Here is a 13,556-nt window from a genome sequence, read left to right as displayed (position 1 = left end):
ATTATGATACATTTGCAAATATATTTTAACTGTATTTTCCTGTGGAAAAAAAAAAAAAAAAATGAAATGTTTTGGTTATTCACAGTTACAGTTTTTCGTGTTATTTTACATTTGACATGTAAAATCACAGTCTGTTTGTCATTTCATTGATATCTTCCTTTATCTTAAAAATACAGGAAAAATCTGTAAAATAAACAGTGAAAATTCTGTTAAATTACAAATTTTTTTTTTACAGTGTAGAGGCAGTTGATATGCTGACATCAGCACAGGCATAGATATGATGAAATCAGCTGAATCAACGCCAAAATAAGTTACAATCTGTGCAAGGGGCGGGGTTTGTTGTGCCTGGCAGAACTTGTTATAATAGTATTCTATTGGTCTGATCCACTGTAGATCATATTAGGTTGTATTTGGAATTTAAACTAAAATGATTTTAACATCTTTGACACAAATTTTTCACATATTCATCCTATAGGCCAGATTAGACCTTGTGGTGGGCCTGTTTTTGGCCCACGGGCTGTATGTTTAACACCCCTGCACTAGTAGAAAGAAAATAACAGTAACATTGGCCAGTGTTTCAGATCCACTTTAAAGTGTGTTTTTTTTGTCCTTTCCAGGTTATTTCAAGTGTTACCTTATTATTATTTCTCTCTTATATACCTAATTATTTAGCGCTCTCACAGAAATGGTACCAAACACCCCTCAAAGTGACTGAATGAAAGTGTTGGAGTTGCAGAATCCTGCCCCAGGTCATCAGCCCGACACACAGTTTCAGCACTTTGGCACTGCATCAACCTGTAATTAAACTAGCACTTTTATATTCCAATAGACTGTGGTCCTGGGATTTTAAAGCAGGCTGGTTTCATTGGGTTTCAGAGGAAAAACAATGAAAAATACACAAAAATACTATTTATATAACTCTAACTTCCTGATTATTGAACCACAGATTAAATAGCATCGTCAGTAGTAAAGAGGGTGTGTTTTTAGGTTTTAAAAAAGTATCCACTATTACATAGTATCATAACTGAGGCATGAAAATGTAAAATAAAAAGGTTGATGATTGGTTTTAAAGCAGAACAGTGGAGTTTAATAACCCCTAAAGACGTAAAGCTTTTTTTGGTGACTACATTTAATTTGCTATACATGATTTATCATCACTTATTGCAATATTATCCGCGACATTTAGATTTTTCTGTCAAAATCAAGTATTTTCCTATGTTTATTTCACTGGCCATGTATTATTTTGTATTCCATCAGCCTTTTCCAGACTTAGAGTTGGGACATAAAATGCATTATAGAACCCTTTTTACCGGATCGCCAAATTAATTGATTAAATTACACAAGTTGAAAAAGTAAAACACTTACTCATCGAGGTGGAACAGGGTAAAAACAACTTTTATCACCATTTATTATAATATTTTCCTCTGCATTTTTCAGTATTTTCTTATATTTAATTTACTGGTCATGTTGATGTTCATAAAAGCTCCAAGTAAATTCAAGGTTATTACATCAAAATAAAGAAAAGTGAAGAAAAAGTGACTTTCAGAAAAAAATATTTCATCAACTTCACATAAAAACAAACTTGTCCATCCCCATCCACTGCCATTTATCCAACTCCATGGGTTTTACTGGTGGATCAATGTTGTAGAAGATGACAGTGTTTCCATGGTAACTATGGAGCCTCTGAACATCCAAATGGGTCATATCTGATTTGGTATATGGCTATAATTTATTTATGAAAAATAATTCTGACAAATGTATCATAGAATAATGCAAACTCACCCACAGATTACCATGTAGCACTCCATTAGCCCGACAAACTAGAGTTATAGTGTTCAACTGGACAATTCCCAACTCAACTTTCTCTTCTCTTTTACTTTCTCTCCTCCACTTCCTCTAAAAATATTTATATTTTCAAAAATCAGTGAAAAACAATTTCCTGTGTTTCATCTCAGGTTACACTGCAAAACTCAAAATCTTACCCAGTGTATTTTTCTCATTTTTAGTTCAAATATCTCATCACACGTACAATAAGACATAATCACCTAAAGAGTGACTTTTCAGTGAGATATAAGTACTGATTTTCAGACAATAGATCTTTAAAATCTTACTTCAAGAAATCTTACCAAGATAATTTTCGCTTGTTTCATCAGCAGATTTTTATGTCGGAATTGAGCAAAAAAAAAAAAAAAAAAAAAATAGGAAATCTCACACACTTTTGCGGGTCCGTCTGCATGCAGCTTTTTACCCATGTCTAAACGCAGAATTAAAAGTGAGAACACAATGCCACATTTGCGTTTTCAGTTCAGATCTTTACCGTCAAAACAGCCTAAACCATTCAACAAATCTGAAAATTTTAGACACAGTTTTATTCTTCACTGCAAAAATCAAAATCTTACCAAGTGTATTTTTCTCATTTCTAGTCCAAATATCTCATCACACTAAAAATAAGACATAATCACCTAAAGAGTGACTTTTCAGTGAGATATAAGAACTTATTTTTAGACAATAGATCTTTAAAATCTTATTTCAACAAATCTGACCAAGACAATTTTCACTTGTTTCATTGGCAGATTGTTTTGCTTGACTCAAGATTTTTTTGCTTAATTCAAGCCAAAAAATCTGCTGATTGTCTTATGACAGATTATGATTATGACGATGTTTCCATGGTAACTACGGGGCCTCTGAACGTCCAAATGGGTCATATCTGATGACCATGAAAAGATGAATAACTATATTTTACACCAATTATTTACATGAATTGATTGGATCAGTAGATCAACAGGTATTAAATATATTAAATCCGTAGATGCTTTAGGTTGACGATGGATGTTTGGGTCTTTACACTGGAAAAAATCTAAATCTTACCAAGTGTATTTTTCTCATTTCTAGTCGAAATATCTCACCATGCTTAAAATAATAATAATAATAATAATAATAATAATAATAATAATAATAATAATAATAATAATAATAATAAACTTTATTTGTATAGCACCTTTCATACAGAAATTGTAGCCCAAAGTGCTTCACATTGATTGAAAAAAAAATACAATATTAAAATACATTAAGATTTTATTAGAAATACAATAAAATAAAAATCGCACATTAAAATATTTGATTATGCGTAGAATTTTTGAAGTGCAAGAGATAAGATGAAATTTGAGAGAAATACAATAAAATAAAAATAAAAGCAGCGCACATTAAAATATTTGATTATACATAGAATTTTTGAAGTGCAAGAAATAAGATGAAATTTGAAATACAATAAAATAAAAAATAAAAACAGAAATACAATAAAATAAAATAAAAATAAAAAAAACCACACATTCCTGGTTCCTGAATTGTGACCCCATTTTTATCTCCTTTCAAAGGCTAATGAGAATAAAAATGTTTTTAATTTGGTTTTAAATATATTCAGTGAACTGGCTTCTCTAATGTCTTTTGGAATTGTATTCCATAACTTTGGTGCATAGTTAGTAAAGGCTGCGTCAAAAAATAAGACAAAATAAGACAATCACCTAAAGAGTAACTGTTCAGTGAGATATAAGAACTGATTTTTAGACAATAGATCTTGAAAATGTTATTTCAAGAATTCTCATCAAGATAATTTCCACTTGTTCCATTGGAAGATTTTCTTTGTTTGAATTAAGTAAAAAAAAAAAAAAAAAAAATCTTGAATGAAGCCAAAAAATCTGCCACTGGAACAAGTGAAAATGATTTTGGTGAAAATTCTTGAAATAAGATTTTCAAGATCTATTGTCGAAAAATCAGTTCTTATATCTCACTGAACAGTTACTCTTCAGGTGATTCTGTCTTATTTTAAGTGTGATGAGATATATTGGACTAGAAATGAGAAAAATACACTTGGAAACGTTTAGATTTTTTGCAGTGTGAGGTAGGGCTGTGCAATTAATTGAAATTCAATTACGATTTCGATTATTACACGCAACGATTACAAAAATTATGTAATCAAGAAAAAACGATTATTAATTTTGAGTTGTTTCATTCACGCGCACGCAAGCTACCATGAGCTGCTCTGCCCCGCCCCCCTCTAAGCTACAGTTGCCTGCTAGCCGGCAGGTCCACCCAAAGAGGAAAGTTGTACCTAGCGGTCTGGAAAAATAGTGGGAGAATCGCAGCAGAAGTGCTTGGTAAACAAAAAAGGCAAGTCAAATTCAATTGTATGGAATCACTTTGGGTTTGATGAAGAAGACGAAGAGCAAAAACACATCACGTGCAAAAAGTGTTTCACAGTTGTGTCCGCACCGACCGCTAACACAGCAAACCTTTTTAACCATCTAAAGTTTAACCACCGCCACCTTTATCATAATCTTATGAAAAACTAAAACACATTAAAAAAAACTCCGTCTACAACTTCGTCCGCAATGCAATTTTTAGTCTCCGAATCTCTTTACACTGCAACTCCTGTATTAACCTAACTGAAACCTCATGGCACGCCACTGAATTTACTGTTTCATACTACACTGAACATACTTGAATTTATAATTTGCACTTTACGTGAGTTTTTTTTTTTATTGCTCCAGTTCTATGGCAAGTCTATAGCAGTTTAATTCCAGTGCACTATTTGTTTACAAAAGGAAACATACTTGAATTTACAGTATACTTATTTGCATTCAAAGATTTTTTTGTTTCGTACAAAAGTGAACATACTTTGTTTTAATGGTTAAAAGCTTTATTTATATTTAAAAAGTATATCTTCCATTGTTTTGCAAGAAAAAATAAACAACTTTAAGGTTAACAAATAATCGTTTTTAATAATTGTGATTTCAATTATTGCTAAAATAATCGTGATTATTTTTTTTTCTATAATCGAGCAGCCCTAGTGTGAGGGTGAAAACACTAACGTAAAGGTCTTTTGCAGCATTTCTAAATGGCTGTTTTTGGAGAACTCTGCTCTTACTGTCTGTGTTTACATGCCGTTCCAGATCTGGGCGCTTTCAGCACAAAGACCAGAGGTGGTGTTTCGGTGCGTGAAGGTCAAGGTGTGGTTCTGATGTGCACCCCCCCTCCTCATTCACCAGGTGAGACCTTCACAACAAAGAACATTCCCTTTCTCCTCCAGTGCCATTAGCATTGTCAATAAACTCATCGCTATTCATCACCATTCCTACGACGACTTCTGCTGTTATGACTGTGCCAAGGTGAATGATTGTTCCCCTCTATTTATTTATTTATCCGGCTTATTTTTTATTTTTGATGTTTGTTTTCGTGCTGGTTCCAGCCTCCTACCCATCCATCCGTGGTTTTTTTTTTTGTTTTTTTGTTTTTTCTCTCAAGATGACTGATAAGTTATGAAGAAAGCAAAGCCGGAGCGCGGATTCTCTCAGATCAAATTTGCTGGATCATTAGAAATGAAAGGGAAATGTTACGCAGCCAATTATTTCCCATAGTCAGAGCATAGGCAGTGCTCTTTAATGGCATATTCTTGACTATCCCTCTCTGCAGTTGTCCTCTAATGTAAGCTCTTATGTGGGCCATGAATCATCCAGGCTTTTTTGTTTGGATCAGCTCTTGTCGTGCCGCCGTTCTGCACCCGTGGGAACGTTCGCCGAGTGCTCTTCAGCGGCCGGTTAACGTTTCAGGATGTCATATTGTATGAGACGATGCTAAGCGGAAAAATCGGTGACAGAACAGCTGATTAGAAAGGCTCGATAAATGATTCATGATGCTTAATGATTGACAGATGAAAGTGCGCGGAGGATAATTCTCATGCTTGAAGTTCTCCGTTAATCACAGCACAGGTGTTGCCTTCACACCAGGTGTATGTAATATTTTACACTCAATTTCTAGGTCAAACATTTTACACTGCACATGTGTTTTTTTTTCCTTTTGTGAGTGTGTGTGTGTGTTTATCAGACGCACGGTTTTCTTTGAAAATGAGAATGTACATGGTGTAAAATTAGAATCAAATACAAAAAAAAAAGATCTTTTCAGAGGATCAGAGTCGTGTCAGTTGTGATTATCTGTTATGGAGCCTAAATAGTTGTACAGTTTATGCATTGAGCCTGTATTCATTTTAGGGTTCGTACAGATGCTTGAAATGCTTGAAAATGTTGTGTTTTTAAGGTCTGAAAAGTGCTTGAATTTTAATTTAACCCATAAAGACCCAGTGTTACTTTTGTGTCAGTTCCCAAATGAACTTTTCTCTTTATTTAACCTTTCTTAAGTGATTTATCACTGTTTATTGTAATATTATCATCTATATTTTGCATTTTTTTCAGTGTAAATCATGTTTTTTCTTATATATAATTTACTTATCATGTAGATGTTCATAAAAGCTCAGAGTAAAGTTGAGGGTTACATGAAAAATAGAGAAAACTGAAGAAAAAGTGACTTTTTCAGCAAAATCTCGCATTAACTGAACATTAAAACACCCATCTGTAACCACTGTTGTTTGTTTGTTTGTTTATTTATTTTGAATTTACATTAAAACCAAACAACAAAAGGATTAAACAAAAGAAAGTCCAACATTTGAAAAGGAGCGGGATGAAGTTTAATTTATAATCTCCCGCCCCCTTACTCCATCCTTCACCCTACCCTAAATTCCTACACAAAACACAAAATTGATGTACGTATCAAAGACAGACTGTCCATTTTGCAGCAGCATTTCACATGAAAGTAAACTCCTTTCCGTCCTTTTTGTTGCAAAAACAGAAATAAACTCTGTCCATTTCATAATGATAATACACATTAAAAAACAAAAATAAACTTTCCATTTCATAATGATAATACACATTAAAAAACAAAAATAAACTCTGTCCATTTCATAATGATAATACACGTATTAAAAAAACAAAAATGAACTCTGTCCATTTCATAATGATAATACACGTATTAAAAAAACAAAAATAAACTCTGTCCATTTCATAACAATAATACACATATTAAAAAAAAAAACAGAAATAAACTCTGTCCATTTCATAATGATAATACACATATTAAAAAAACAAAAATAAACTCTGTCCATTTCATAATGATAATACACATTAAAAAACAAAAGTAAACTCAGTCCATTTCATAACAATAATACACATATTAAAAAAACAAAAACAAAAATAAACTCTGTCCTTTTCATGACAGTAATACACATGTCAAAAGCGAAAGTAAACTATCCGTTCCATAACAATAATGCACAAAAAAAATAAACTGTCCTTTTCTTTGCAGTAATATGCTTATCAAAAATAAACCATATCCAATTCATAAAAATACCCATATAAAAACACAAAAATATACTCTGTCCATTTCATAACAGTCATACCCATATAAAACAATACAAAAATAAAACTGATTGAACTCCATTGGTTTTACTGGTGAATCAATGTTGTGGAAGATAACGACGTTTCCACGGTAACTAGACGCAAAATCCTTATTTAAATAGGGCGGTCTCCAAGACTTTGCACCTGTTGTCATTTGCGTAGTAAATCACCTGCAAACCACGGTTCAACCCCACACGCAAAATTCTAGATTGTGCACACAAATTACAACACACACAAACCGGGATCTTTGTAGATCCGGCCCATGGTCTTGGATCTGAACACTTCCTTTTTTTATTGAGCTGACTTTAAGAATTTCTATCTAATACCTGCTCAGAATAAGGTAAGATTTCATCAAAAAACACTAAAACTTTGTGACTTTCTCATAAATGCACAGACGCTCATTCCTATTTTTGTGATTTTATTGAAACAGTTGCAAATGACTGCACTCAGACGTTTTGTTCCTTTGCTTGAATTTCATGCAAGTCATTGTTAAAGCGTATTACTAGTGAATGTAGCCCAATATAAGGTGAATATCTTATCGAGAGAAAGTTATTTCCTTCAAATAGGATACATTTTCTAGTGCAAAATTTTCTTGTTAAGGATATTTTTTTCTTTTACGTCAAAAAATAACATACAGTGGAAAAGGGTTTCTGGAAAGAAGGGAATGAAAAAATATAGTTGTTATTTCCCATTAGCTCTATTTTAGGTTGTGTATATTTTTGCTTTTTCCGTCATTCATCTGCTGTATGAGTGTGTTTTTGTTTTTTTTTGTTTTTTCTTTACATATATAGAAGTTATATACTTGGTGTAAAATGCTGATAAGATAAGGCTGCCTGAATTTTTTTTTTTTTTTTTTTTTTTTTTTTTCAAAGCTAATTACAAAAAAAATGAGAGATTAACATTTATGCTGAGGCTGCAAGCTGAACTTTACACGATAAGGTGTGGAAAATGGAGGAGTTTCTTTAAAAACAATTAATGGGTGGTTTGTCTCATAGTCGTGTGAAATGTTATATAAACTGCTGTTCTAAAAATTAAATTGTATAACTTGATTATTTCATAATTGTAACCTAAATTATCTTTACTGTTAGATTGTGACTATTATCTATTGCCGATTGTTGTTTATGTTGTATATGACAAAATGATAAATAACAAATAAAAACTAAGTGTCAAAAAAAAGAAGATAATTACAAAAAAGAACAGATATGCAAAAATAACACCAAAAAATTAAATAAAGTATAGCCAATATTCAACAGTAGCAAAAACATCAAACATCACTTTGAATCGTATAAAAACCCAAACACCCAGTGATGCTTAGGGATGGGAATCGATAAGAATTTAACGATTCTGATTCCATTATCAATTTTGCTAATCGAGCTGATTCTTTATCGATTCTCTTATCGAATTCTCATTGGGTGAGGGAATAAAAGAGTACAAACGGGTGTGTTTGTATTAACTGTCTTTTATATTTCCTTCTCTGCACAGAAAATATAACATATACAGTATGTATGAATAATAAGAACAGATGACACTGGGCCCAGTTGAGGGGGGGTGGTGTCCAATGAAAGTGAAACTAAAGACGCTTTACTAATTCCTCTATTGCTGCATTTCTACTTCGTGGAACCGGTTCGACTCGTCCCGTCTCCCGTTGTTGTGCACCTAAATTCCTTTTCCCTACCTTCAGAAACTTGTATTTGAGGGGGTACGACGTTTGTTGCCTGCACCGGAACCGGAACTGGGTCCAGATGACGTTCTGCCGCTAGATTCACAAGCGCCGCTAAGTAGCGAATCAAATGAATCACGTGCTGTGGACAAATGTTTGAACAGATTGGAGGGATTCCACCCTTTAGAAGAAATGGAAGCTCTGACAGTGTTCCAGTGGACCTGGTGTCGTCTTTTTAGACCGTTTCTGCCTTGTTGAGCCGGATTATGTAATAAAAGTTCAGAATGTAATAAGAATGTCACGTCATCATGTAATAAAGCCGCATTATGTAATAAACTGACACATTTTGTAATAAACTACGTCAACACATTATATAGTAAATTTTTTACATTGTTAAAGACACTTTCCCGAGTATTTTTTTTTCAGCTGCCATAGACACTTTATATTGATCGAAATATATTCAGCAAAATTCATTTTAGTTGCAAGTTAGCCTCCGAAGGTGTGACGGTTTAGCTATTTTTTATATCTAGAAATGTTGTTTACATTGTTAAAGACACTTTCCTGAGTTTTTTTTTTTTTGTCAACTGGCATAGACACCTTACATTGATCAAAATATTTGAATTTGCCTTAAAAAGGTTCTGTTTAGAAATAAAGCCATTTTGCATGTTGGAGTGTGTGTGCTAATTGCGAATGTAATGCTAATAGGTAGGCTATCATTAGCACTACTACAACTACTAATCTGCAGGGCTGCTTCAATTAAAGAGGGGAAAAAAATCTACTTGAGTATCATTATTATGTAATGAACCATGTTATTACATTTGCCTGAAAATAAAAATGTGTCAAGTGCATTTTGTAATAAATTTCTCAAATTGTAATAACTTACTACATAATGCGAAAAAATTTACTACATAATGCACTGAGGTAGTTTATTACAAAATGCGTCAGTTTGTTACATAATGTGGCTTTATTACAAGATGACGTGACATTCTTATTACATTTGGAACTTTTATTACATAATGGGAATTTATTACATAATGCAGCTCAACATGCCTCAACACCATGTTGGCTACATTCTGACCAAAACAATGTGGCGTACACGTGATGTCATCGTGCGTGTGCAACGAAGGCGGAATCGATAAGCAGAATCATTAAGCAGAAAGACAATTCCAAGGAATCGAGCGACTGGGATCCAGTTCTCAAAAAGAACCGGTTCTCGATTCCCATCCCTAGTGATGCTAGAATACAATCACTGCAGCTTTAATAAATATAATAAAAAGAGTGCACAGACCTGTATCTATATAAAAACAAATCCTACAAAACCCTAAATAATATCAACACATCCTACATTTGTAATAAAAAAATCCTCCGTTCCACAAGGCCTAATTCAGAGAATATGCCGAGAACATGACCCATATCAAATTGAGAATAACACTGGAATATTAATGCGCTCAGAAACCGTAGCTCCCTGAATAACAGTTCAACACAGATAAAAAAAAATAACTATAAATGGAATGATAAAGGTACCAGATGGTGTTAAAAACTGCCCTGGAGTAACACTACTACTCTGTTGATCAGTCGGCTCCATATAAACGCACATATCGATAAAATATTCATTCTTATGTGTTGATAAGTGGCAGCTGAGCCTCCATTCGATGTTTATTTCCACACTTACAGGAGCTCAAACACGCATTCCAGGTAAGCCTCTAAATTCCCCCTCTCTGCAATTCTTGACACGGGGTGAAAAACGACCCCCAACACCTAAAAAAAAATAATTTTAAAGAACGAACGTCATCCCCATAAAATTCACCAAGGTGATGAATGTGAGTCGGAGCGTGTCAGAATTGAAGCTCATACAGTATAGGGAGTGTTTAAGCAGTGTTTGGGTTAAATGGTTTGTGGGAGGATTCCGAGACATTAAAATGCCACTTAAATTAGATCGGTTTCATGAGTGAATATAATTTAGAATCACTGAGACGTGAAAAGTGTAGTATTTTCTATTTCATGGCTTTAAGCGTCCGTGATCGGCTTTTATGTGCGTCTTCGGTAAATAGTGTTCCACTTTTATGACGCTTGAACATGATGACCTTAGAAAAACATATTGGAACTGTGGCGTCTTTGTTATTACTAATTCTTTAACGTAAAGATCATTTCGTGCGTGCTGTAATATGTTCTATACAAATTCATTATTGAGTGGTGGCTGTTCATTTCTATGCACTTCAGCTCATCTGGTCATCTCGTCTTTTTGTTACTTTTACATTATATATTGACTAAACATTAAGATGGTTTTGCAGATTTGTGTGTTAAAATATAAAAACCTTCAGTCTCTACCTTATTAAAGTCACTCAGGACCCAAAATTAGAGTCCAGAGAAGGTTGTAGAGGTCTTGTTTCCAGTCAAACCACTTGAAATCCAGTGTATAATGAACAAATTTATCACCAACAGTCTAAAAAACCCCCCAAAAAACTATCAACCACTGCAGGTTTCAAGTGCATGGGGGATGAACTGACTTGAAATGTTGTTGGAGCATTGATTTTTCCTGAGCACATTGATAGTGTAAAGAAAATACAGTCAATAATGTCATAAATAAACACAAATGGATGATCAATTAGTGTATAACACTGGTCTATACTTTTTTTTTGGGGGGGGGGGGGGGGGGGGGGATTAAATGTCCCTAATCTTGCATATTTTAATTTCAGTCACTCAGGACCCAAAATTAGAGTCCAGAGAAGGTTGTAGAGGTCTTGTTTCCAGTCAAACCACTAGAAATCCAGTACATATGAAGGAATTTATGACCAAAAGTGTCCCAAAAAATTATCAACCTCTGCAAATTTTTAGTAAATGGGGGATGAATTGGCTTCAAATCTAGTTGGAGCATTGATTTTTCCAGAGCACATTGAGAGTGTAAAGAAAATGAGCTATGTCATAAAGTAAAAATAAACAGGAATGATAAATCAGTGTATAACACTGGTCTACGTTTTTTTTCCCCCCAGAGATTAAATTAACTAAATCTTACATATTTTAATAAGATTAATTGTGAAATAAATTGAGTTGTGGCCGTCTATTTCTATTCATTTAAACTCATCTGGTGCCTCTTTTTGTCACTTTTACACTATATATTAACTAAACATTAAACTGATTTTGCAGATTTATGTGTTAAAATATAAAAACCTTCAGTCTCTACTTTATTAAAGTCACTTAGGACCCAAAATTAGAGTCCAGAGAAGGTTGTAGAGGTCTTGTTTCCAGTCAAACCACTTGAAATCCAGTGTATAATGAACAAATTTATCACCAACAGTCTAAAACCCCCCCCAAAAAACTATCAACCACTGCAGGTTTCAAGTGCATGGGGGATGAATTGACTTGAAATGTTGTTGGAGCATTGATTTTTCCTGAGCACATTGATAGTGTAAAGAAAATACAGTCAAAAATATCATAAATAAACACAAATGGATGATCAGTTAGTGTATAACACTGGTCTATACTTTTTTTTTTTTTTTTTTTTTGGGGATTAAATGTCCCTAATCTTGCATATTTTAATTTCAGTCACTCAGGATCCAAAATTAGAGTCCAGAGAAGGTTGTAGAGGTCTTGTTTCCAGTCAAACCACTAGAAATCCAGTACATATGAAGGAATTTATGACCAAAAGTGTCCCAAAAAATTATCAACCTCTGCAAATTTTTAGTAAATGGGGGATGAATTGGCTTCAAATCTAGTTGGAGCATTGATTTTTCCAGAGCACATTGAGAGTGTAAAGAAAATGAGCTATGTCATAAAGTAAAAATAACCAGGAATGATAAATCAGTGTATAACACTGGTCTACTTTTTTTTCCCCCCAGAGATTAAATTAACTAAATGTTACATATTTTAATAAGATTAATTGTGAAATAAATTGAGTTGTGGCTGTCTATTTCTATTCATTTAAACTCATCTGGTGCCTCTTTTTGTCACTTTTACACTATATATTAACTAAACATTAAACTGATTTTGCAGATTTATGTGTTAAAATATAAAAACCTTTAGTCTCTACCTTATTAAAGTCACTTAGGACCCAAAATTAGGGTCCAGAGAAGGTTGTAGAGGTCTTGTTTCCAGTCAAACCACTTGAAATCCAGTGTATAATGAACAAATTTATCACCAACAGTCTAAAAAAACCCCCAAAAAACTATCAACCACTGCAGGTTTCAAGTACATGGGGGATGAATTGACTTGAAATGTTGTTGGAGCATTGATTTTTCCTGAGCACATTGATAGTGTAAAGAAAATACAGTCAAAAATATCATAAATAAACACAAATGGATGATCAGTTAGTGTATAACACTGGTCTATACTTTTTTTTTTTTTTTTTTGGGGGGGGGGGGGATTAAATGTGCTAAATCTTACATATTTCAATTTCAGTCACTCAGGACCCAAAATTAGAGTCCAGAGAAGGTTGTAGAGGTCTTGTTTCCAGTCAAACCACTTAAAAACCAGTATGTAATGATGGAATTTAGGATGAACAGTGTGAAAAACGTTATCAACCTCTGCAAATTTTAAGTACATGGGGGATGAATTGACTTGAAATGTTGTTGGAGCACTGATTTTTCCTGAGCACATTGATAGTGTAAAGAAAATACAGT

General features: G+C 33.4%; 1 protein-coding gene across 1 annotated transcript in view; it reads left to right on the top strand.

The window, feature by feature from the left end:
* cntn5 (contactin 5) overlaps window positions 1–13,556 on the top strand; it is a 513,272-nt gene that overhangs the window by 261,937 nt on the left and 237,779 nt on the right. The window contains exon 6 of the mRNA XM_030151777.1: window positions 4,950–5,045. Within this exon, the coding sequence (XP_030007637.1) occupies window positions 4,950–5,045 (96 nt within the window). The remainder of the gene's footprint in view (window positions 1–4,949; window positions 5,046–13,556) is intronic.

Source organism: Sphaeramia orbicularis, chromosome 13 (genome assembly GCF_902148855.1).
Source record: "Sphaeramia orbicularis chromosome 13, fSphaOr1.1, whole genome shotgun sequence".
Classification (NCBI taxonomy): Eukaryota; Metazoa; Chordata; class Actinopteri; order Kurtiformes; family Apogonidae; genus Sphaeramia; species Sphaeramia orbicularis.
Note: the sequence above shows the minus strand (reverse complement) of the source record. Positions and strands in the feature narration are given on the sequence as shown.